Source organism: Ranitomeya imitator, chromosome 4, assembly GCF_032444005.1.
Source record: "Ranitomeya imitator isolate aRanImi1 chromosome 4, aRanImi1.pri, whole genome shotgun sequence".
NCBI classification, from domain to species: domain Eukaryota; kingdom Metazoa; phylum Chordata; class Amphibia; order Anura; family Dendrobatidae; genus Ranitomeya; species Ranitomeya imitator.
Window position 1 is genome coordinate 406,944,140 of NC_091285.1, and position 23,029 is coordinate 406,967,168.

At 43.2% G+C, this 23,029-nt stretch overlaps 1 protein-coding gene across 1 annotated transcript in view; it reads left to right on the plus strand.

Moving 5' to 3' along the window:
• Positions 1-23,029, plus strand: part of EXOC4 (exocyst complex component 4) — a 684,877-nt gene that overhangs the window by 507,930 nt on the left and 153,918 nt on the right. The window contains exon 14 of the mRNA XM_069765360.1: positions 7,447-7,625. Within this exon, the coding sequence (XP_069621461.1) occupies positions 7,447-7,625 (179 nt within the window). The remainder of the gene's footprint in view (positions 1-7,446; positions 7,626-23,029) is intronic.

Below are 23,029 nucleotides of genomic sequence, written 5' to 3' on the forward strand. Positions count from 1 at the left end.
CAATTGTGTTCCACTTGTTGTTGATTCTTCACCAAAAAGTTACATTTGGTATCTTTATGTTTGAAGCATGATATGTGGGAAAAGGTTGAAAAGTTCCAGGGAGCCAAATACTTTCGCAAGGCACTGTAGCTGTCAGAACCTGGACGAAGGGAAATGTGATATCTGCATTTTTAACTCTGGCTTTAACAGGACCCATTTTACTTGGCCACATTTACCCCATTATTTCCTATCTCTCAATTGTATAGCCAAAGTGTGTACCTTATGTATGTTTCTGTCTGAGTCCTGATTCATTTAGTCATTTTTTTACTAGATAACAAGACTATATCCATATTGAAGGTGTTTTTTAAGTGGCGTTACGATAGAAATTACTTTTCCATTGGTTGTCAGATGCTTCCTTTTTTCACTGCATACTATTTTTTTCAATCATTTGATACACTCTTATATCCCAATGATGCAGATGTAAGGAAAAACCCATCCTTACAGACATTTAACTCTCTTTATTCAATTCTTCTGGGCTCCAGTGCAAAATCTTCATCGATACCCCCACCTCCTAAGTGCCCTTTGTTATACGCATGTCTTCTTATGTGGTAGCGGGACACACCTGGGTGTGACTGCTATTTTTGCACCCCTGTGGCTATTTTTGCACCCCTGTGGCTACTTCCTTGGCAGAGGCGGAAACTTGGGAATTATCCACACTTAACTGATTACTCCAGAATTCAAGAGTTTTGTGCCTGGGGTCTTGTTCAGCTTGTAGGATGCATGAGTCAACAGCCATCACCCAGGCAAGGTAAGCAGTCACGGTTTCAGCATATTAAGCACATTCTGCTCACCAGGGCAAAGAAAGAAATAATGGACGGATTCTCCTTGTATAATTAGTTTTTAAAGCCCTAAGGACTGTTTGGCACTTGGTGTCCTTCAAGTCATATAAAGGTTACCTCTCATTTCATTAACAGAACAGAAATTTCAGCCCTAGAAGTACATTTATTATTAGCAGACTTGACTTTGATGTGCGAGAACAGAAGACGACGAGACGTAGGAGGCATAACAAATCATTACAGCTGTCCCCTGCTCCGCCATAGTCAAAAGGCATATTCAGACAGTCGCAGTGTTATCAGTAAATGATGGCAAAGTCGCTGTTATCTCTGGTAACGTATGTTGTGCGGATTAACACACCTATACTTAAATCTCACCTAGAATGGGAATGTAACTGTAGGAGCAAATATTAGCAGAGGCAAATTTGTCCATAGAGTTTATTCTATAGGATGAGCCGCTGTTAACTGCTTAATCAGTATAGTCCAAACATCCAGAATAATTGGCAGCACTAAATAAATTGCTCCGACAAGGACGCCTGGAATAGTTTTTGAACCTTTAAAGGAACTGAACATAGCTTTTTTTCGCTTCCTTTTTTTATACTGGGAGAATGTTTTTTTTTTGTTTTATATAGAGAATTGATCGTTAAAACCAAAACTGTGTTTGGGTTGGTTATCAGCAAAGTGGGGCCACAGCTATGGCCCTGGTTATGTCATTGATCCAGGTGCCAGTCTTACTGAGCAAGGTGCTGAAAAAGAGGCCTTTGGTGTTTGAGTCACGCTTTAGATTCCAATGGTACCTCTGTCAAATGAGAATTATAAAGTACAGGGTAGATCATGGGACCATGTTAAAAACATTTCCCCATCTTTAGTGATAATTGGAGGGTTGTGCCTTTTTGGTAACTACTCCTAGCAGGCCTGTGGAGTCCGAGCCCATTTTGGAGGAGTCGGTTTTATGGAAATTGAGGAGTCAGAGATTTGGCTTACCGACTCCGCAGCCCTGGTAGTCGGAGTCGTGGAGTCAGTCGCTGCCCATTTTGGTGGAGTCAGTGTGATGGAAATTGAGGAGGTGGAGTCGAAGTTGGAGGTTTGGCTTACCGACTCCACAGCCCTGACTGCTAGACTGTGTAATTTTTTGACTCAAAATATGTAACGAATGAAATATAGTGTTTTTCACATTTTGTCAAATGTTTTTCTGTGTATCGCAATAGCTACAACATTATAGTGGTAGCTTTTTGGTCCACATAGACTATTTCTGAAATGCCAAAGTACACCGGCTGCAAGCTCGATGACGTTGCTTTGAGATCTGATCCAACATAAGTTAATACGTTTAGGACATGTAATTACATATGATAGAAATAAAATTTGGCAACAGTCTGTGATTAGTGCCCACAAAATAGAGCAATAACCAGCTGGTAAAGGATAAGTATAAGCGATGGTAGCGCTCACCTAAAGGTGCTGTGTGTAGGAACAACACCTATATAATCGTGGGAAGCCAATGCTGCTGCCCCATAGCTGGAGCAAAGAGTTCTCCCAGATTTAGGATAGCAAAAATAGAAACTGGCACGTTTCTTCGCCGGAACAGCGCCTTTCTCAAGGTCTAAAAACCAAGTGACACTAGAGAAAGGCGCCGGTCAGGGACTGTAGCCAGATACAAGACTAGTCTGCTTCCGCCCCTGGCTGATGTTTCTCAGTGCTGCTATGGATGATAGACTGGTCTTACCCATAATGAGATACCGGTCAGTCATCTGGAGCGTCGGACTAGTCTCCCTTCTGGCTATGGACCCTGGCCAGATCTTTCAAGTGCATCTTCTATAAAATGTGTTTCACAGGAAAATCTACCTAGCTGCAATCGTGCAGCCAGGCTCTGACTAATGCTGCCTGTGGTATGGACAGCATAACTTTGGTAATATGTTCCCTTTAAATATTATAGAGATGAAGAATTATTTTGGAATAATGTGATTGATCATCTAATTGATGTGGGCCATTATTAGCTTGGTGTATTCTAGTTGTGTCAGAAGCACTCTACTGTGAGATAAGTCTTATTATCTTTCATATCAACTACTAAACTCTATTTGAGTGCTAAAGTTTAAATGCAGACATTATCATTTTTTTCTGTAGGATTAGCACTGTGCTCATTACCACTTTAGTCATTTTTTTTTTCAGCATCCAGACGATGGATTTTCACTAAAAGGGAGAAAGCCTCATAATTTTTTCTGGTATTCCATTTTTAGCTATTTATCCTAACCCATTTGTGCATAATGTATGTGAATTATCTTATTTGATGTACACTGCTCAAAAAAATAAAGGGAACACTAAAATACCACATCCTAGATATAACTGAATGAAATTTTCAGTTGCAAATCTTTATTCATTACATAGTGGAATGTGTTGAGTGCAATAAAATATAAAAATGGTCAATGTAAATCAAAATGAATATCCCATGGAGGTCTGGATTTGGAATGATACTCAAAATCAAAGTGGAAAATCAAATTACAGGCTGATCCAACTTCAGTGAAATGCCTCAAGACAAGGAAATGATGTTCAGTTGTGTGTGTGTGTGGCCTCCATGTGCCTGTATGACCTCCCTACAATGCCTGGGCATGCTCCTGATGAGACGGCGGATGGTCTCCTGAGGGATCTCCTCCCAAACCAGGACTAAATCATCTGCCAACTCCTGGACAGTCTGTGGTGCAACATGACTTTGGTGGATGGTGCGAGACATGATGTCCCAGATATATTCAATCGTATTCAGGTCTGGGTCCATAGCTTCAATGCCTTCATCTTGCAGGAACTGCTGACACACTCCAGCCACATTAGGTCTGGCATTGTCCTGCATTAGGAGGAACCCAGGGCCAACCGCACCAGCAATATGGTCTCACAAGGAGTCTGAGGATCTCATCTCGGTACCTAATGGCAGTCAGGCTACCTCTGGCGAGCACATGGAGGGCTGTGCGGCCCTCCAAAGAAATGCCACCCCACACCATTACTGACCCACTGCCAAACCGGTCATGCTGAAGGATGTTGCATGCAGCAGATCGCTTTCCATGGCATCTCCAGACTCTGTCACGTCTGTCACATGTGCTCAGTGTAAATCTGCTTTCATCTGTGAAGAGCACAGGGCATCAGTGGCAAATTTGCCAATCCTGGTGTTCTGTGGCAAATGCCAATCGCCTGCACAGTGTTGGGCTGTGAGCACAACCCCCAACTGTGGACGTTGGACACTCAGACCATCCTCATGGAGTCGGTTTTTAATTGTTTGTGCAGACACATGCACATTTATGGCCTGCTGGTGGTCATTTTGCAGGGCTCTAGCAGGCTGAGGTAGCGGTCCTGCTGCTGGGTTGTGGCCCTCCTACAGCCCCCTCCACGTCTCCTGGTGTACTGGCCTGTCTCCTGGTAGTACCTCCAGCCTCTGGACAGTACGCTGACAGACACAGCAAACCTTGTTGCCACAGCTCGCAATGATGTGCCATCCTGGATGAGCTGCACTACCTGAGCCACTTGTGTGGGTTGTAGAGTCCGTCTCATGCTACCATGAGTGTGAAAGCACAACCAACATTCAAAAGTGACCAAAACATCAGCCAGAAAGCTTTGGTACTGAGATGTGGTCTGTGGTCCCCACCTGCAGAACCAGTCCTTTATTGAGTGTGTCTTGATAATTGCCAATAATTTCCATCTGTTGTATATGCCATTTGCACAACAGCACGTGAAATTGATTGTCAAACAGTGTTGCTTCCTAAGTGGACAGTTTGATTTCACAGAAGTTTGATTTACTTGGAGTTATATTCTGTTGTTTAAGTGTTCCCTTTATTTTTTTGAGCAGTGTATTTTCCTGGCCATCACTCAGTCCATCGGCAGGAGGATTTTTGGTAATATGCTTCTAAATTATGTTATGTAACTATTTTACATAGGATGTAAAATTACCGTATATACTCGAGTATAAGCCGACCAGAGTATAAGCCGACCCCCCTAATTTTGCCACAAAAAACTGGGAAAACTTATTGACTCAAGTATAAGCCTAGGGGGGAAATGCAGCATTTACCGGTGAATTTCAAAAATAAAAATAGATCATTATTTCCCCATAGCTGTGCCATATAGTGCTCTGCACCGTTCATTATTTCCCCATAGCTGTGCCATATAGTGCTCTGCACCGTTCATATTTCCCCATAGCTGTGCCCCATATAGTGCTCTGCACCGTTCATTATTTCCCCATAGCTGTGCCATATAGTGCTCTGCACCGTTCATTTTTCCCCATAGCTCTGCCATATAGTGCTCTGCACCGTTCATTATTGCCCCATAGCTGTGCCATATAGTGCTCTGCACCGTTCATATTTCCCCATAGCTGTGCCATATAGTGCTCTGCACCGTTCATATATCCCCATAGCTCTGCTATATAGTGCTCTGCATCGTTCATATATCCCCATATAGTGCTCTGCACCGTTCATATATCCCCATAGCTCTGCCATATAGTGCTCTGCACCGTTCATATGTCCCCATAGCTGTGCCATACAGTGCTCTGCACCGTTCATATATCCCCATAGCTCTGCCATATAGTGCTCTGCACCGTTCATATATCCCCATAGCTGTGCCCCATATAGTGCTCTGCACCGTTCATATATCCCCATAGCTGTGCCCCATATAGTGCTCTGCACCGTTCATATATCCCCATAGCTGTGCCCCATATAGTGCTCTGCGCCGTTCAGTATTGCCCCATAGCTGTGCCATAGAAAGCTGTGCCGTTGCTGCTGCTGCAATAAAAAAACAAAACACATACTCACCTCTCTTGCTTGCAGCTCCCAGCGTCCGGTCCCGGCGTCTCTCCGCACTGACTGATCAGGCAGAGGGCGGCGCGCACACTATATGCGTCATCGCGCCCTCTGACCTGCACAGACAGAGCGGCGCCGGGAAGATGGAGCGGCGCCCGGCGGCTGGAATGGGGACAGGTGAATATGAGATACTTACCTGCTCCCGACGTCCCGCTCCTTCTCCCGGACAGCTGTCTTCGGTGCCGCAGCTTCTTCCTCTATCAGCGGTCACCGGCACCGCTGATTAGAGAAATGAATACGCGGCTCCACCCCTATGGGAGGTGGAGCCGCCTATTCATTTCTCTAATGAGCGGTCCCACATGACCGCTGACAGGAAGAGCTGAAGCACCGAAGACCGTGGGACAGGCGGGGAGCGCCAGGATCGCTGGAAGCAGGTAAGTATGCCTCAGCGCCCTCACCCCCTCACCCGCAGACCCTGCCACCCACCTTGACTCGAGTATATGCCGAGAGGGGCACTTTTAGCCCAAAAATTTGGGCTGAAAATCTCGGCTTATACTCGAGTATATACGGTAACTGAGATCAAAATTGTACCGAATAACTTAAAATTTCCATAAGGCCTGTTTCCAGGTGGTATGTAGACAAGCCACAGTGTTATGTGAGGAAGATTTCAAAGCTGCTTCCTCAGGTAGACACAGGAACACTTTGGTAGTGAAACACCTACTGGTTTATTAAAGTCCGCATACTCCAAGGCAGAGTTCACAAAACAAAAGCAGTATAAAGTATAACAGACACCTGACAATGTCCTCTAATCCTCCTTGGAGCTCTGTGGGAGTACCTCCTCTCCCAAGACACACAGACCACTGATTCTCCAGACAGGCTTTTTAAGCCAGACCATGTGATGATCACCTGACCGTGACCTCATCACAGGTCCTGTTTATACACATGCCGGTGTCTGCTCTGCAGGAGGAGATATGGTGAGCACCCCCCTTCCACTCTGAGTGCTCACATAAAACCAGCCCATGTAGGCAGCTTTTTTAACCCTCCCAAAAATATCCTGGTTTCATACCACTGACGCCAATATGCGCAGTGACGCATATCTCCTTTTGTACACTGTGCCAGTGACCCTGTCACACCGTCCTACATTTCAGAGGATACAAAGTGGGAGTAGGACAGGCTGCGTGAAGCATGACAGTGTGTACTTATTTACACACTGTACTGAGCAATAATTTTATGTACACGTGGAAAAAGAAGATAATTCTTTTAGATATACTTGTACACTGTTTTTAAAGAATCTCGGCAAGGAGGTTTTGCCAAACATCTTAGAAAACTAACCACAGATCTCCTGTAGATGTAGGATTGTGCAATGCGTTCTGTCTCTTCATATTATCAAAGAAAGAGATGATTATGTTAAAGCACCACTTCAGGTGTATTTTTGTTATTGCAGCGCTGGAGTGGTGCTGCTAACCTAAGATAATATTATAAGTACTATCCTCCGGCAGCTGGTAACTATAAGACTAAGTGCAGGGGTTTACATTAGTAGCACCACTTCAGCGCTGCAATAAAGAGAAATGCTGGAGTGTTGCATTAAGATCAAGGTTACAATAATACGCTATGTTCTATGTGAAATGGAATGCTGTTGTACCTTTCCGTTCTCCATTCCTTTATTGTCCCCATCTCTTCCCTTTCCTTTCTTTTTTTCCTTTTCCAATTATTTACTTTGTTTATGATTATTAAATACGTCATATCCCATTGCCTCATTGGCTATAAATATAGTTTTTTATACTGTTTTTTTATATTCTATACTGTGACATTCTTCAATGTCTGCATGATCACAAACTTATGTAAGAATTTTTCTTTCCCAATTGTAGGGCTGCATTTGCTAAGGAGTCAGAGGTTCTTATTGGAAACCTTGGGGATAAACTGATTCCACAGAGTGAGATTATGACTGATGTTAGTGACTTGAAAGCCCTTGCCAACCTGCATGAGAGTCTGGAGTGGCTTGCAGGAAGACTAAAATTTGCCATTTCAAATTTGCCAAGTGCACAGAGTAAGTAATATCAATTGATAGACCTTTTATACAGTCTTGTTTTATCACATCTACATATAACTCTTAAACAATGATACTGTACTTTAGCACCGAGTGGTGGACGCAGACGGGAGGAACTGGTGCTATGTGAGCATGGCTGAGGTATTGCAGTGTCCACGGGGAAATAAACCAAAAATGCATGTAATTCGCATATGACTTTATCTATAAAGTTTTATCAAAGCTAACTAATGGGAAGTATCCAAAGCAAAGGAGTTTTGGTTAAAAGGTATAGTATAGAAAATGTTTCAGCACAGCCTGCTAGGGAGGTGCACAAATATAGGTTCCCAAACCTTAATACGTGAAATAATTTATAATTGGCACACTTGTGCAGTTACGCGGTATCCACTGCAAGGCACAGTCTACTTGCGGTGGATACCGCGTAGCTGCACCAGTCCTCTGCGCGCCTTTTTCCTTTCCTTCTACGGCTGGACTGCCACATCATTTACTGTTTTCCGCAACACTCTCCAGTTGATGCAAACTAACTGTATTGAGGCCCACTATTTGGTTCACATCACCTCGGCTATATATCTAACACACTGATGAAGGTCCACACTGACCAAAACATTTGTGACTACTGTATGTACATTAAATTTTCTGTCATTAAGATCAGTACCCCCAAGCCATCCATATTGGTATGCAAGTCATAGAAAGTTGAATAAAATGATACTTTGATATCTTGAATGTGCCATTTTATTTAAAGAGAAATAAACATTTGTCTTACTATGTAAATAAACTGTTAGGATCTATGGTATGGACATAGACCTCCCTGAGAATCTGCCTCCAGAGCTTATTTTAAATGAAAGTGGATGAGTGGATAAGGGTGAGACATGTAATGACAGTCTGCTCTCCTGATCTACATGTCTCTCACTTTTCACTTAAAATAAGCTCTGGAGGCAGATTCTCAGGGAGATCAGTGTCCTGCCCATAGATCTTCACAGCTCTTTTACATAAGAAAAGCATGGATTTCTGTGGTATAAGATATCAGATTGCAAATATCAAGATATCATTTTTTTCAACTTCTATGACCTGCATGCCCATACAGACGGCTTTGGAGGCTTGATCCCACTGACAGATTGCATTTAATACATGACATACAAAAAGTAGACAAAAACCACAGCAGAAAAAACTGCATGTAAAAAGATGCACTCAAAAGTGCAGTGAAAAAAAGCTCATTTAGCTAATTAGTAAAGAAATTATGCAGAAAATTTGACTTATCAAAAACCCACCAAATACTCATTGTAGGAACATAGCCTGAGACCTCCAGGAACCCAAGGTTTGCAGGGCTCTACTTCCCAAGTACTACACACTTCATTTTCACAGTTATTTTGGAAAGCGGTAACAGCCCCAATAAGCCAAGCTTCGTTTTGCAGTGTCATTTTTGGAAATGAATGAAGCAAAATAGAAAGTCTTCAAAGACGTTCTTGTTGTGCCTATTTATGGTGTACCATTCCTCAACATTTTTTATTTTACTCACTTATATAGCGCCATTAATTCCACAGCGCTTTACAGACCTCGTCATCGCTGTCCCCATTGGGGCTCACAATCTAAATTCCCTATTAGTATGTCTTTGGCGTGAGCTGGACTGGATTAATGAATATTGGATTTATTATGGAGCAATGTGTTCTGCGTCATTAGAACCAGCTCTTTTTCTCACCTTTGCCATATGCATTGGAGTTTGATCACACAACCTATCGCCTATGGTGTTTGAACTTCTGTAAAGGGTGCTAGTTTTCAAAGTGATACATTCCCATCACTATAGCACTTTAAGTCCATGTCCACACAATGAATTCCCGTTGTGTGTTTTCTCCTTATTTTCTATAAACACGGCACAAACATTAAGTTTTTTACCACGTTTTCTGAAAATCACAGCAAAAACATGTTGGGAACGCATCGTGTGAATAAAGCCTTAACGATGTATTGTTTAGTGCTCCAACTATGCAATGAATAGGGAAGACTTTTTCACAACTGTGCATATGCTAGTCTTATCCCTACATAATAAAATGTACATTTTTAAGAAAAGTCTATTAAATAATATATGTCTCTTTTATATTAACATACATATTTTAAGGTATCAGGAATTTAAATGCTACAGTGTTATGCCTTCTTCGGAAAGTTGGCCATTTGCTAAAGGACACTTTCTAACTTTGTGCCATTGTATGCCTAATTTTACTGAAATTACCCTATCCATTCGAGTCCGTCGCTTGTCAGACAGGAATTCTGCTCCTTTGCAGATGTAAAAATCAGCATTTTCTTGAATTAGCATGCTTCTAAAGGATCTGGCAAGATAGAAACAAGCCTTGAAGAATGTCTTCCTTTGATTCCCAGACGTCGCTGTTACATGACATTCAAGGTGCCAGGATGTGGAATTATTTTGTTTTCTGTGTTTAGAAGAGAAGTGATGCAGCATGTTTTTGCCTTGCAAAATGAAATCTGTTTGCTATCTTCAGGCACTGCTGGAAAACGGTGACATTTCTACCTATGCCTTTAACCAGAGTAGTACAACCTCTGGCAAAAATTATGGAATCACCGCCCTTGGAGGATGTTCATTCAGTTGTTTAATTTTGTAGAAAAAAAGCAGATCACAGACATGGCACAAAACTAAAGTCATTTCAAATGGCAACTTTCTGGCTTTAAGAAACACTAAAAGAAATCAAGAACAAAAATGTGGTAGTCAGTAATGGTTACTCTTTATAACCAAGCATAGGGGAAAAATTATGGAGGCAGGGAGTTAGTTTCTGAACTTGGTTTTCTAATTCTCTACCTTCTTGAGCAATGGACTCACACTATTTAAACCCTTGGCTTCCTGCCTCAAGTTACCAATGTTAAGTTCCCTTACACAGGTTCACCTGGGATCTCTGCCACTGCCCTGCTCATGGACTCCTTGCCCTGAACTCATCTTGTGTTTAGACCGTTCTTCTACCTATTCTGGTCCTGTTTGACCTCCTTTGTATTAACGTGGCCTTATGACCATTCCCTGCCAGCCCGCTCCATCAGCCAGCAGCCACTCCAGAGGCCACTGTAAATTCCGATCCCTGTAAAAGGGTGAAAGCGAGGACATTGGCCAGATGAAGTGGATAGCGGAATGCTTGTCCATGGAAGCCTTAAGAGATTCTAGGCTAGGTGGCACAGAGTCTAAAAGAAATTAAATAAAAGATCACATTTGTGCTTAACATCGCCAGCACCTCTTGGAGATAGGTTGATTTTATGTGTAACCTGAGGTATGGTAACAATAAATGAATGAATGCCATAAATGGAGTTTGATGCTTTAAAATTGTAAAGATAGAGTGATAATTGTATACACTGCACTACAAGTTCTTCTGAGAGATATAGTCTAATATGGCTGGCAGAGCGCTCCCTCACAGGTTGGTACTCATGACTTTAACTCTTCTGATCCCTAAGTTCAGGTAGAATTATTTACTCCTTTGTAGAAACAAAAGGTTGCGGTGTCTGAACTCTAAGAATTCTCTCAATCCTTAATCATTTAATGGGGGTCAGACAATTGTAAACCTAAATGGAATATGTGATGAGGAGCTATGCGGCACTGAAGACCGGGCCAGATGCCCACCACAACCCTATTCACCTATGTTAACTTCAAGTGATGAGAAAAATTATATATGCCTTAGAATAATTAGCATTTTTCTCATTACGCCAGGGCTGTAGCAAGGCTATTTTTCACCTTGGTAAAAGATTTTAGCATGGCTCTTTCCTTCCCCCAAACAGTTACATTCACACACAAATCTAGAGCTTAAAGGGTTCACCTCTTTATGGCCAAGTTTCTGCAATGCCATAAATTATAATTTATTAACTTAAGTGGTAATAAACAACCCTGTTAATCTCCAATTCTCTGTATGTTAAATGGAATCTTTCACCCTCTGGGACCTGCATTGACTAGTTTAACCATTCTACTACCTGTATACCCATAGTAATAGCTTAAAAGCGTGCAGGGCTGACAAGTTCCCTTTAAGGTCCTCAGTTGCCTATGGATCAGCAGTGTGAACATCGGACACTGCCACCACATCCATAGCAATCAAGATAGAGTAATTACATTACACTGGGCAGTATGGTGGCTCAATGTTTAGCACTGTTGCTTTGCAGCGCTGGGACTCTGGGCTCAAGTCCCACCAAGGACACTACCTGGTGTCCTTGGTTAGATGAAAGCTATGACTGGGCAGTTAACTTACAGGGTTACAGTCTGTTTAGAAAGGATCGTAAAAATCGGAGAGGAGGAGGGGTTTGTCTTTATGTAAAGTCTTGTCTAAAGTCCACTTTAAGGGAGGATATTAGCGAAGGAAATGAGGATGTCGAGTCCATATGGGTCGAAATTCATGGAGGGAAAAATGGTAACAAAATTCTCATTGGGGTCTGTTACAAACCCCCAAATATAACAGAAACCATGGAAAGTCTACTTCTAAAGCAGATAGATGAAGCTGCAACCCATAATGAGGTCCTGGTTATGGGGGACTTTAACTACCCGGATATTAACTGGGAAACAGAAACCTGTGAAACCCATAAAGGCAACAGGTTTCTGCTAATAACCAAGAAAAATTATCTTTCACAATTGGTGCAGAATCCAACCAGAGGAGCAGCACTTTTAGACCTAATACTATCTAATAGACCTGACAGAATAACAAATCTGCAGGTGGTCGGGCATCTAGGAAATAGCGACCACAATATTGTACAGTTTCACCTGTCTTTCACTAGGGGGACTTGTCAGGGAGTCACAAAAACACTGAACTTTAGGAAGGCAAAGTTTGACCAGCTTAGAGATGCCCTTAATCTGGTAGACTGGGACAATATCCTCAGAACTAATAATACAGATAATAAATGGGAAATGTTTAAGAACATCCTAAATAGGCAGTGTAAGCGGTTTATACCTTGTGGGAATAAAAGGACTAGAAATAGGAAAAACCCAATGTGGCTAAACAAAGAAGTAAGACAGGCAATTAACAGTAAAAAGAAAGCATTTGCACTACTAAAGCAGGATGGCACCATTGAAGCTCTAAAAAACTATAGGGAGAAAAATACTTTATCTAAAAAACTAATTAAAGCTGCCAAAAAGGAAACAGAGAAGCACATTGCTAAGGAGAGTAAAACTAATCCCAAACTGTTCTTCAACTATATCAATAGTAAAAGAATAAAAACTGAAAATGTAGGCCCCTTAAAAAATAGTGAGGAAAGAATGGTTGTAGATGACGAGGAAAAAGCTAACATATTAAACACCTTCTTCTCCACGGTATTCACGGTGGAAAATGAAATGCTAGGTGAAATCCCAAGAAACAATGAAAACCCTATATTAAGGGTCACCAATCTAACCCAAGAAGAGGTGCGAAACCGGCTAAATAAGATTAAAATAGATAAATCTCCGGGTCCGGATGGCATACACCCACGAGTACTAAGAGAACTAAGTAATGTAATAGATAAACCATTATTTCTTATTTTTAGGGACTATATAGCGACAGGGTCTGTTCCGCAGGATTGGCGCATAGCAAATGTGGTGCCAATATTCAAAAAGGGCTCTAAAAGTGAACCTGGAAATTATAGGCCAGTAAGTCTAACCTCTATTGTTGGTAAAATATTTGAAGGGTTTCTGAGGGATGTTATTCTGGATTATCTCAATGAGAATAACTGTTTAACTCCATATCAGCATGGGTTTATGAGAAATCGCTCCTGTCAAACCAATCTAATCAGTTTTTATGAAGAGGTAAGCTATAGGCTGGACCACGGTGAGTCATTGGACGTGGTATATCTCGATTTTTCCAAAGCGTTTGATACCGTGCCGCACAAGAGGTTGGTACACAAAATGAGAATGCTTGGTCTGGGGGAAATTGTGTGTAAATGGGTTAGTAACTGGCTTAGTGATAGAAAGCAGAGGGTGGTTATAAATGGTATAGTCTCTAACTGGGTCGCTGTGACCAGTGGGGTACCGCAGGGGTCAGTATTGGGACCTGTTCTCTTCAACATATTCATTAATGATCTGGTAGAAGGTTTACACAGTAAAATATCGATATTTGCAGATGATACAAAACTATGTAAAGCAGTTAATACAAGAGAAGATAGTATTCTGCTACAGATGGATCTGGATAAGTTGGAAACTTGGGCTGAAAGGTGGCAGATGAGGTTTAACAATGATAAATGTAAGGTTATACACATGGGAAGAAGGAATCAATGTCACCATTACACACTGAATGGGAAACCACTGGGTAAATCTGACAGGGAGAAGGACTTGGGGATCCTAGTTAATGATAAACTTACCTGGAGCAGCCAGTGCCAGGCAGCAGCTGCCAAGGCAAACAGGATCATGGGGTGCATTAAAAGAGGTCTGGATACACATGATGAGAGCATTATACTGCCTCTGTACAAATCCCTAGTTAGACCGCACATGGAGTACTGTGTCCAGTTTTGGGCACCGGTGCTCAGGAAGGATATAATGGAACTAGAGAGAGTACAAAGGAGGGCAACAAAATTAATAAAGGGGATGGGAGAACTACAATACCCAGATAGATTAGCGAAATTAGGATTATTTAGTCTAGAAAAAAGACGACTGAGGGGCGATCTAATAACCATGTATAAGTATATAAGGGGACAATACAAATATCTCGCTGAGGATCTGTTTATACCAAGGAAGGTGACGGGCACAAGGGGGCATTCTTTGCGTCTGGAGGAGAGAAGGTTTTTCCACCAACATAGAAGAGGATTCTTTACTGTTAGGGCAGTGAGAATCTGGAATTGCTTGCCTGAGGAGGTGGTGATGGCGAACTCAGTCGAGGGGTTCAAGAGAGGCCTGGATGTCTTCCTGGAGCAGAACAATATTGTATCATACAATTAGGTTCTGTAGAAGGACGTAGATCTGGGGATTTATTATGATGGAATATAGGCTGAACTGGATGGACAAATGTCTTTTTTCGGCCTTACTAACTATGTTACTATGTTACTATGTGGTGGTCGGCGCTTACAGCAATTGGGCATTTCTGCTACACACGGGTGATCTGATCATCACCTGTGTGTAGCAGAGGAGATCAGAGTAATGCAGTGAAAAAAATGAAAAAAGTAAAAAGTTTTTAAAATATAAAAAAATGAAAAAAAATATAAAAGTTTAAATCACCCCCCTTTCGCCCCATTCAAAATAACAGTAAAAAAAAAAATCAAACATAACATATTTGGTATCTCTCACCTTACCATAGTCCACACTGGAAGTCAGGTGCACTGGACACATAGGAGCCACCTGCCAATGCAGGGGCTTGATATCCCCAAATATAACATCGCATTATATGCATACCCCCGTTTTTCTGTTCCCCTGATGAGTCTCCCCTATGGGAGAGGAAACGCGTAGGGAAAGTTACTTGGTGTGGTGGGTACAAAACTTAGCCTGACTTGGGGACTGTCCTTGTCAGGACGGGAGCAGTACAGGGGCACGACTGGGTAGCATAGCTATTGTCTACTTTCCCCTTCCCCTTAAATGTACATGAGGACGCTCCTGAAAAAACGACTGATCTGGTGAGATCAAACCATTTTTTACTGAGCACTGGTTATTTTGAGCACTATATGCACTTTTTTCACTGTTTTATCCATAAGAAATTATTTTAAAAGGACATAAATAAAGGTTATGTTTTAGATTTATCAGGTTCCTCCTGGCTTCATATATAACATATTTGGTATCGCCTCATTCTGAATTGCCTGATCTATCAATGTAAAAAATAATTAACCCCATCTAAATGGCTAAATAGCGTAATGAGAAAAAATGTCAAAACGTCAGAATTAAGGTTTTTTTGGTCGCCGCTACATTGCATTAAAATGCAATAACCGATGATCAAAAGATCGGATCTGCACAAAAATGGTATCATTAAAACATCAGCTCGGCATGCAACAAATAAGCCCGCTCCCAGCCCCAGATCAGGGAAAGTTGAGATGCTACCAGTCTCAGAAAATGGCGCCATTTTGTTTTTTACCAAACTTTGGAATTGTTTTCACCACTTAAATAAAAAAAAAAAAAAAAAAAACCTGGACATGTTTGGTGTCTATGAACTTGTAGTGACCTGGACAACCATAATGGCCGGTTAGTTTTAACATTTAGTGAACATGGTAAAACAAGAAAACTCTGGAATTGCATTTTTTTTTTTGCAGTTTCACCACACTTGGATTTTTTTCCAATTTTCCAATGCATGATATGCTAAAAACCAATGGCGTCATTCATGAGTACAACTCATACCACTAAAAGCAAGCCCACACATAGCCACTTTGGCCAAAAAAATAAAAAAAGTTATGGCTCTGGGAAGAAGTCGAGCAAGAAAACAAAAATGAAAATACCTCTGGTCATTGAGGGGTTAATGGCCAGTGTGAACACGCTCCTATTTTGCATGTATACCAATTTATACTCCAGTTCATTTTTTTGTTAAGTTTCAGGTTTCTGCACTTAGTGCAGGTAAGTGCCTGACCTCCCCTTCTTTGAGCTGGACATTACATTATGTAACTTCCCATTGCTGGGTATCCATATTGGGGACCCGGTCCTGCTCTGCCCATATTCAGACTGACGTGACTGACTAAGGTTTTAATACTAGAGCTTAGGACTGTCCAAGATTTGGGTGCACCTTGATGCTGGCGGGATGGCTTTTATGCTTTTTTGATCAAAAACTGTCCCATATTATTTCTATTCACTATTGCTTTTACTCTTTTACTTACAGGAGGGTACATGTTAATTTGGTTTCTGTCTTGAGTTTTATTTCTGTGTAATATTTTACAGCCGACTATTTCAGGACCAAGCACACGTCTAAATACCAGAGGTAATATGGTTTTCCCCGTCACGGATTACTGCATATGCTGCTTTAGGTTGTGCTGTTAACGTTTTAATTGGTGCAATGTTTGCAGAACGGTCCCCCACCCACCCGCAGTGGCAATTGCACAGGACACACACTGCGTATAATGCTGCACGCTGGGGACATCTGGGCCTCATGGTCAGCTTGTCAAGACGCCAGCTAGAGATAAAAATTCAATCACTTCCCACTGCTGTGGTGCCACAATTATCACTCATTTAAAACCAGCGCAGCTAATGGAGTGTTTTATCATGGCAGACAGTGGCAGCCCTGTTCATTACTTAGTGTTTGCTGATGTGATGGCCCTTCCACTTCTCTCCTCTTATCTCCCCTCACTCACAATTGGATTTTGTATTACCAGAGCAGTCAGGTGTGACAAGTCATTTTCTTCCCTCTTGTGTTTTAAAGGAATACAAACTCACCTTCCTTCTCTAACAGTTACATTTAAGGATTATGGATCCGGCCACACTGGCGAATTAGGAAATGTAGCCATTCCTGACACTGTCAAATATTAGTTATGAAATAGAGAAGGGAAATTTTGTGTGGCCTCTTGCAAATCTCACGTCCCTAGAAACATTTTATGTTCAAAAATTATTGTATCAAGTATTATTTCTAAAAATAATTGGAGATATAAAGCTTTAATTCACAGTTAAAGCAGAAAAAAAGAGCGAACATAATTTCAACATTAATGGTAAATATAGACGTGCCAGTAACTGGGGAATGAGCGTTCGTCTGAGTGCGCCGACAAAGCCGCAGAGCACCCGTGACATTCTATGGGCACACAGTCATATTAACGATTTATACCAAAACAACAGTCATTTGTGCACACAGGCTAGTTAATGGCCTCCAATCAACTAGTACTGATACATTTTTGCATCTGTGGCAAATCTGGCCTCTCAGATTAAAACTTTTTTTTCCATTCAGGCTATTGGAGGTTAATGCAGTTTTTTCCCAGTGGCCGCTGGTGTAATTACATTGCTGCCGAGTTTGCTGATGCAGGTGTTGACCACTCCCACCTTCCTTCAAAAGGTCACCTGATGCATCAGCTGACTGTTGGTTATATAGGTCCTTTTGGGTACCAACTGGGCTGAAGACTGGAGGTTGCTGGTGCAGTGGTGCTTCAGCTGAATGCTGTAATTTGGTGCCTTACTCTGCTGTGCGGTGTATTTCAGCAGAGAAAGCTAAGTGTTGTTTTGTGTTTCCCTTTGGTGTTTGTCTTACCTTACCTTGTGTTGTTTTAGTGCAGCGGTGGGACCAGTGTCTTCACTTGCCAATTCCCTACTTAAAGATAGGAGCAGGGCAAGTGAGGGTTTAGATGTCCTGCTCGGTGACGGGGTGAAAGAACCCATAAAGGGATGTCAGGGAGATAACGGTACAGCCGCAGGTGAGTGCAGGAGGTGTCCATTCCCTTTTGTCAGGGACCACCATTGTTATTGCGTCCTCTCTGTACCCTTGTGTGTTTCGCCATTTGGGAACCGTCCACTAGTCGGGTCATGTCACGCTAGGACAGTCACTTCGTGACAGATCAGTAGTCGTTTCTCTGATTGGATTCTACCGTGTAAACCCAGCATAACATTTGATAGTGTTCATATGGTTAACAAGACCTAAGAATTGTTAGGCATAAATCCATAGGCCTTTTATCTTCTGCCTTCTTTTAAAGAATATCTCCTTCACAAAACAAGAACTTGGCATTTCATTGCCTCTCTACTGCAGCAATACTTGGCACACATAATTTAATTCCTTTTTTCTTTTCAGTGGTATTTTGTTTGGTTCTTAAACTTTTTTTCTCTCGTTTATGCAAGGCTGGTGTCGCTAGACAGTATAAAAAAATCATCTGTCCTATTTTCATCCAGAAAAGTGGTATGATTTTTTTTTCTCACTTTTCATCCATGCAATTTGTCCTTATGCAATTTTTTTTTCACTCAGAAGCTATTAATCATTTACAGGACCATTTACAGTTTACTATAGTACAGATTTTCAATAAACGTAAAAATCAGATGCTATACTGTGGCTCTATATGGCATCAGATTTTTTTCGCCCATTCATTGAACGCTGCAATTTTTTTCAGACACATGGAAAAAAACGGTGATCGACATTGCCCCATTGAGCAACATTTGGTAAATGTGCTATCCCATAAAAAATCAGGGCTCGCTCACAACCTTTTCTTCCAACAAGCATTTATCATGTCAATGCTACAAAAATTTCTGCTTTGGTTTGGGGGAATGGCAATTTTGCCCAGTAAAATGTCAGATACCATGACCAAGACCCAGTGGCCCCCATTTTAGTCAATGAGATAAGGAGGGCACCTATGGTGGACAGTATGTAAGGGGTTTTTCACTGCTAGTAATTTTGTTGAACCAAATTGTATAATGCAGATGTGAACAGAGGCCTAGATGCAGTTTTGGTGGTTCTTGATTACATTGCAAGAAGCTTTACAGTCCAGATTTCAGACTAATATATTTGAGGTACATTGTGTCTGTGTGTGTGTATTGTAGGGGTTACACTCTCTCAGGTGCGACGGCTGACACTCAGGAGGCACGTTCATTAAAAGTTCACAGGGTTTATTGCTCCATAAACCACATAGTAGATAACAGAAATCAAATAGCCTTTAGCTCAGGAACAGAAAATACAAATGTCCAGTCCTTCAGGCTCAGTCGTGGAGCCTTAACACACTCTGGAGGCTTTCACCTCCACACACACCTCCTGTGTTAAGCATTAGCCTGACTTTTATGGATCTAACCACACCCAGGAAACCAACACATGATTAGACATGTGGTTATGACATCACCACAGGTCCTGAAACACATATAGATAGGCATGGTTATGTGCATCAAAGAAAACACTCCGGGTTACATCACAGCGACAAGCCACCTATGTGACACATACCTCCCGTCGACTACACAACCTTTAGCCATGCTACAGTGTGTATATATTGTAGCGTTTCCCTTAATTCAGGTCTTTGGGGACACTCGCTTTGCACGGGAATAATGCATACAGGCACGATTTCTCACACAAATTAAGTCCGTTCCGGTTTATTATAGCGTCATAAACCGCACCGTAAGCTAGGTTACACACAGTCTGTTACTTTAACACGTGTGGCTTTACAAAACATTCGGTAGTCACGTCTTTTCTCTCCATTACAGTTCATTACATGCATCAACGGAACATTATTAACCACCAGCATTCTGTTCCAATGGCAGATACGTCTCTGCCGTATGTTACAGGTTTTTCCCATACCAGGGATTACCTCTCAGGAGTTTCGGCTCCACACACTGACTCCTGCCAGTGCTGGTTCACAGGGAAACTGCCTCACTGGGATCACCATCCTTGTGCCCAGGGTCCTCGAATAGTCCAGACCCACAGTAGGAACTGTAGCTTCCCCAACACAGAAACCGTCTCAGGCTCTGTAGATGCAGCCTTTCCATGCGCTTCCAGGAAGTCCAATCACAGGCACTTCCAACACACAGGCCATCAGTCCATGATCTTACCAAGTGCTTACAGGACTCCAGTCCATCCGCGGACAATCCAACACTCTGACCATTCCAGGACTCACACTCTTACCAGGTGCTTGCAGGACTTCAGTCCATCCCAGGACAATCCAACACCGTCGAGCATTCAGTCCATAGCCTCAGCAGTGCTTCCAGGACTCCAGCCCACTTCAGGACAATCCAACACTGATTGTCTGCTAGGTCCACGGTCTCAGGTGCTTGCAGGACTTCTCCAATGACAGGAGACTCCAACACTGACCGTCCAGGACCTTGCACATGGACCAAACGGATCCATACACAGGAACCATGTGACCCACATCCTGGTCACATTACATACCTGTAACCACTCCCATGGGTGGGAGTGTGGGTGTGTGTGGCTAGTTTGACCCTCCCATCTCTCATAACCATCCCTGCCAGTCTCCCATTAGAACTACACAATTACTTGTGGGACTACAGCTCCCAGCACACCAACTTAACTTCAGACTCACAGCGCAGAGTGTCTTCCTCTGCAACACACACACACCGGCCAGTTACACTCCTGCCGGACTTTGTCTCATCACATTTATGCCTCCAAGCGCATCTTGCAGTGCACACACAGCGCCCCCTGGCTGTAACGTGGGTCACTGCACCACTATATATATATATATATATATATATATATATATATATATATATATAATCAGCACAAAAAAGTCACAAGGTGCTAAAGGCTTGAAAAAGTTACATTTTTCGGGACTGAAACGTCGCCAGATGGGCACTTAAACTGCACGTGATTTGACTCTACTATGGTGTGCTGCTTCCATTTTTTGTAGATATATATATTTATATATATAGTGAGGCAGTGACCCCTGTTACAGCTAGGGGGCGCTGTTCTCCCAGGATGTGCACAGAAGCGTAGTGAGGCCATGAGGGGGCGTTGTGGTCGCAGGTCTGGCAGTTATTACAATTGTTAAAAGCCCTGTAATATAGAGAAGTTTTAGAATTGAGTCTGAGGAGTCTCAGGTGTGTCCGTGCCAGAGTGAGGCCTGACAACCCACAGCTTACACAGTGGTGCTGCTGTCCACGATGACTGGTCATGGATGTGGACAGGTCTTGGAGGTGAACCGGAGGTAGACGTCCTGTGCCCGAAGGAATGACTATTGTGTGTCACAGCTGCAGAGAGGAGGATGTCAAGGTCTGTGTACGGCTGTGAGTAGAGACTGTGATACAGCGGGGCAGGACACCCATGGAACTAGTCAGGAGGACTAGCATGTGTAGTGACTGCAGTCTAAAGGATGCTGTTATATACACTGGTGTGAATTGAACACTGAAGTTATGTGCATTGAAGTTATATGCTTGAAACCTTTTCTGTTTGAAAATAACACATTAAAGAGACTTTTATGTTTGAACTTTGTGGGTCACTGCCTCTTGACTGCTACCTTGCTACCGGTGCCTTACAATGTCTATAATATAAGGCTGGGCACGTCACTCTGTCCGAAGCCTTTATAGATTTTGCAAGCGCCTGCGCAGTCAGGACCCCACAGAGTGACGCAGCCCAGGAGATCGCGGTATGCGTAAGCACTGAATGCATACCGCGATCTCCGACAGAGAAGCAGGGACGTGCCAGGAGGGTGGGTATGCAATATTCACCTGTCCCCGTTCCACCGCCAGGCTCAGTCTTCCTCGTCCTCTGGCTGTGATCAGGTCACAGGGCGCGATGACGTGGTAGATTGTAAGCTCTCACGAGCAGGGTCATCTTATTTTGCTTTAATTATTGTATTGTTAACGTTGTTACTTATGACTTTTGTGTTTGAAACTGTTAAACTGTAAAGCGCTGCGGAAAATGTTGGTGCTATATAAATAAAGATTATTATTATTATTATTATTTAGTGCGCGTCCTCTGACTGAATAACCACAGCCAGAGGACCCGGAACACAGAGCGGCGCGTGGCGGTAGAACGGGCTCAGGTGAATATCGCAAGTACCGGGGGCCTGAGCCAGCAGCGACTTCGCCGCCTGACCCCCATGGTGCGCTGGGGTCCCCGCCTGCTCAGGCACTTGGCGCCCAGCGTCGAGAGGTGAGTATGTCATTTTTTTTTTTTAGTCGCAGCAGCATACGGGGCATATTATGCTATGGGTGCATCTTATGGGGCCAACAACTTTTATGGAGCGGCATACAGGGCATATGGATGGGAGCAGCATATGACAGGATGGGTGCACAGGATAGGGGTGCAGGATGGGAGCAGCACATGACAGGATTGGGGCGCAGGATGGGTGCAGCACGTTACAGAAAGAGGGCCCAGGATGGGAGCAGCACATTACAGAATGAGGGTGCAGGATGGAAGCAGCACATGACAGAATGGGGGTGCAGGATGGGGGCAGCATATGACAGGATGGGGCGCAGGATAAGAGCAGCGCATAAAAAGACGGGGGCTCAGGATGGGAACAGCACATGACAGAATGGGGCGCAGGATGGGAGCAGTACATAACAGGATTGGGGCACATGATGGGTGCAGCACATTGCAGAATGGGGGCGCAGGATGGGAGCACGACATGACAGGATTGGGGCGCAGGTTGGGAGCACATGACAGGATGAGGGCACAGGAAGAGAGAAGCACATGACAAGATGGAGGCCCGCAAAACAGGATCAAGGCGCAGGAGGGGAGCGCAGTCTGGGAGCAACATATAACTGAATGGGGGTGCAGGATGGGAGCAGCACATGACAGGAAGGGAGCGCAGGATGGGAGCACCACATGACAGGATTGGGGCGCAGGATGGGTGCAGCACATTACAGAATGGGGCGCAGGATGGGGGCAGCACATGACAGGATGGGGGCGCAGGATGGGTGCATCACATTACAGAATGGGGGCGCAGGATGGGAGCAGCACATGACAGGATGGGGGCGCTGCAGGATGAGAGCAGCACATGACAGGATGGGTGCAGCACATTACAGAATGGGGGTGCAGGATGGGAGCACCACATGACAGGATGGGGCGCAGGATGGGACCACCACATAACCGGATTGGGGCACAGGATGGAAGCACATGACAGGATTGGGGCGCAGCATGGGAGCACATGACAGGATGAGGGCA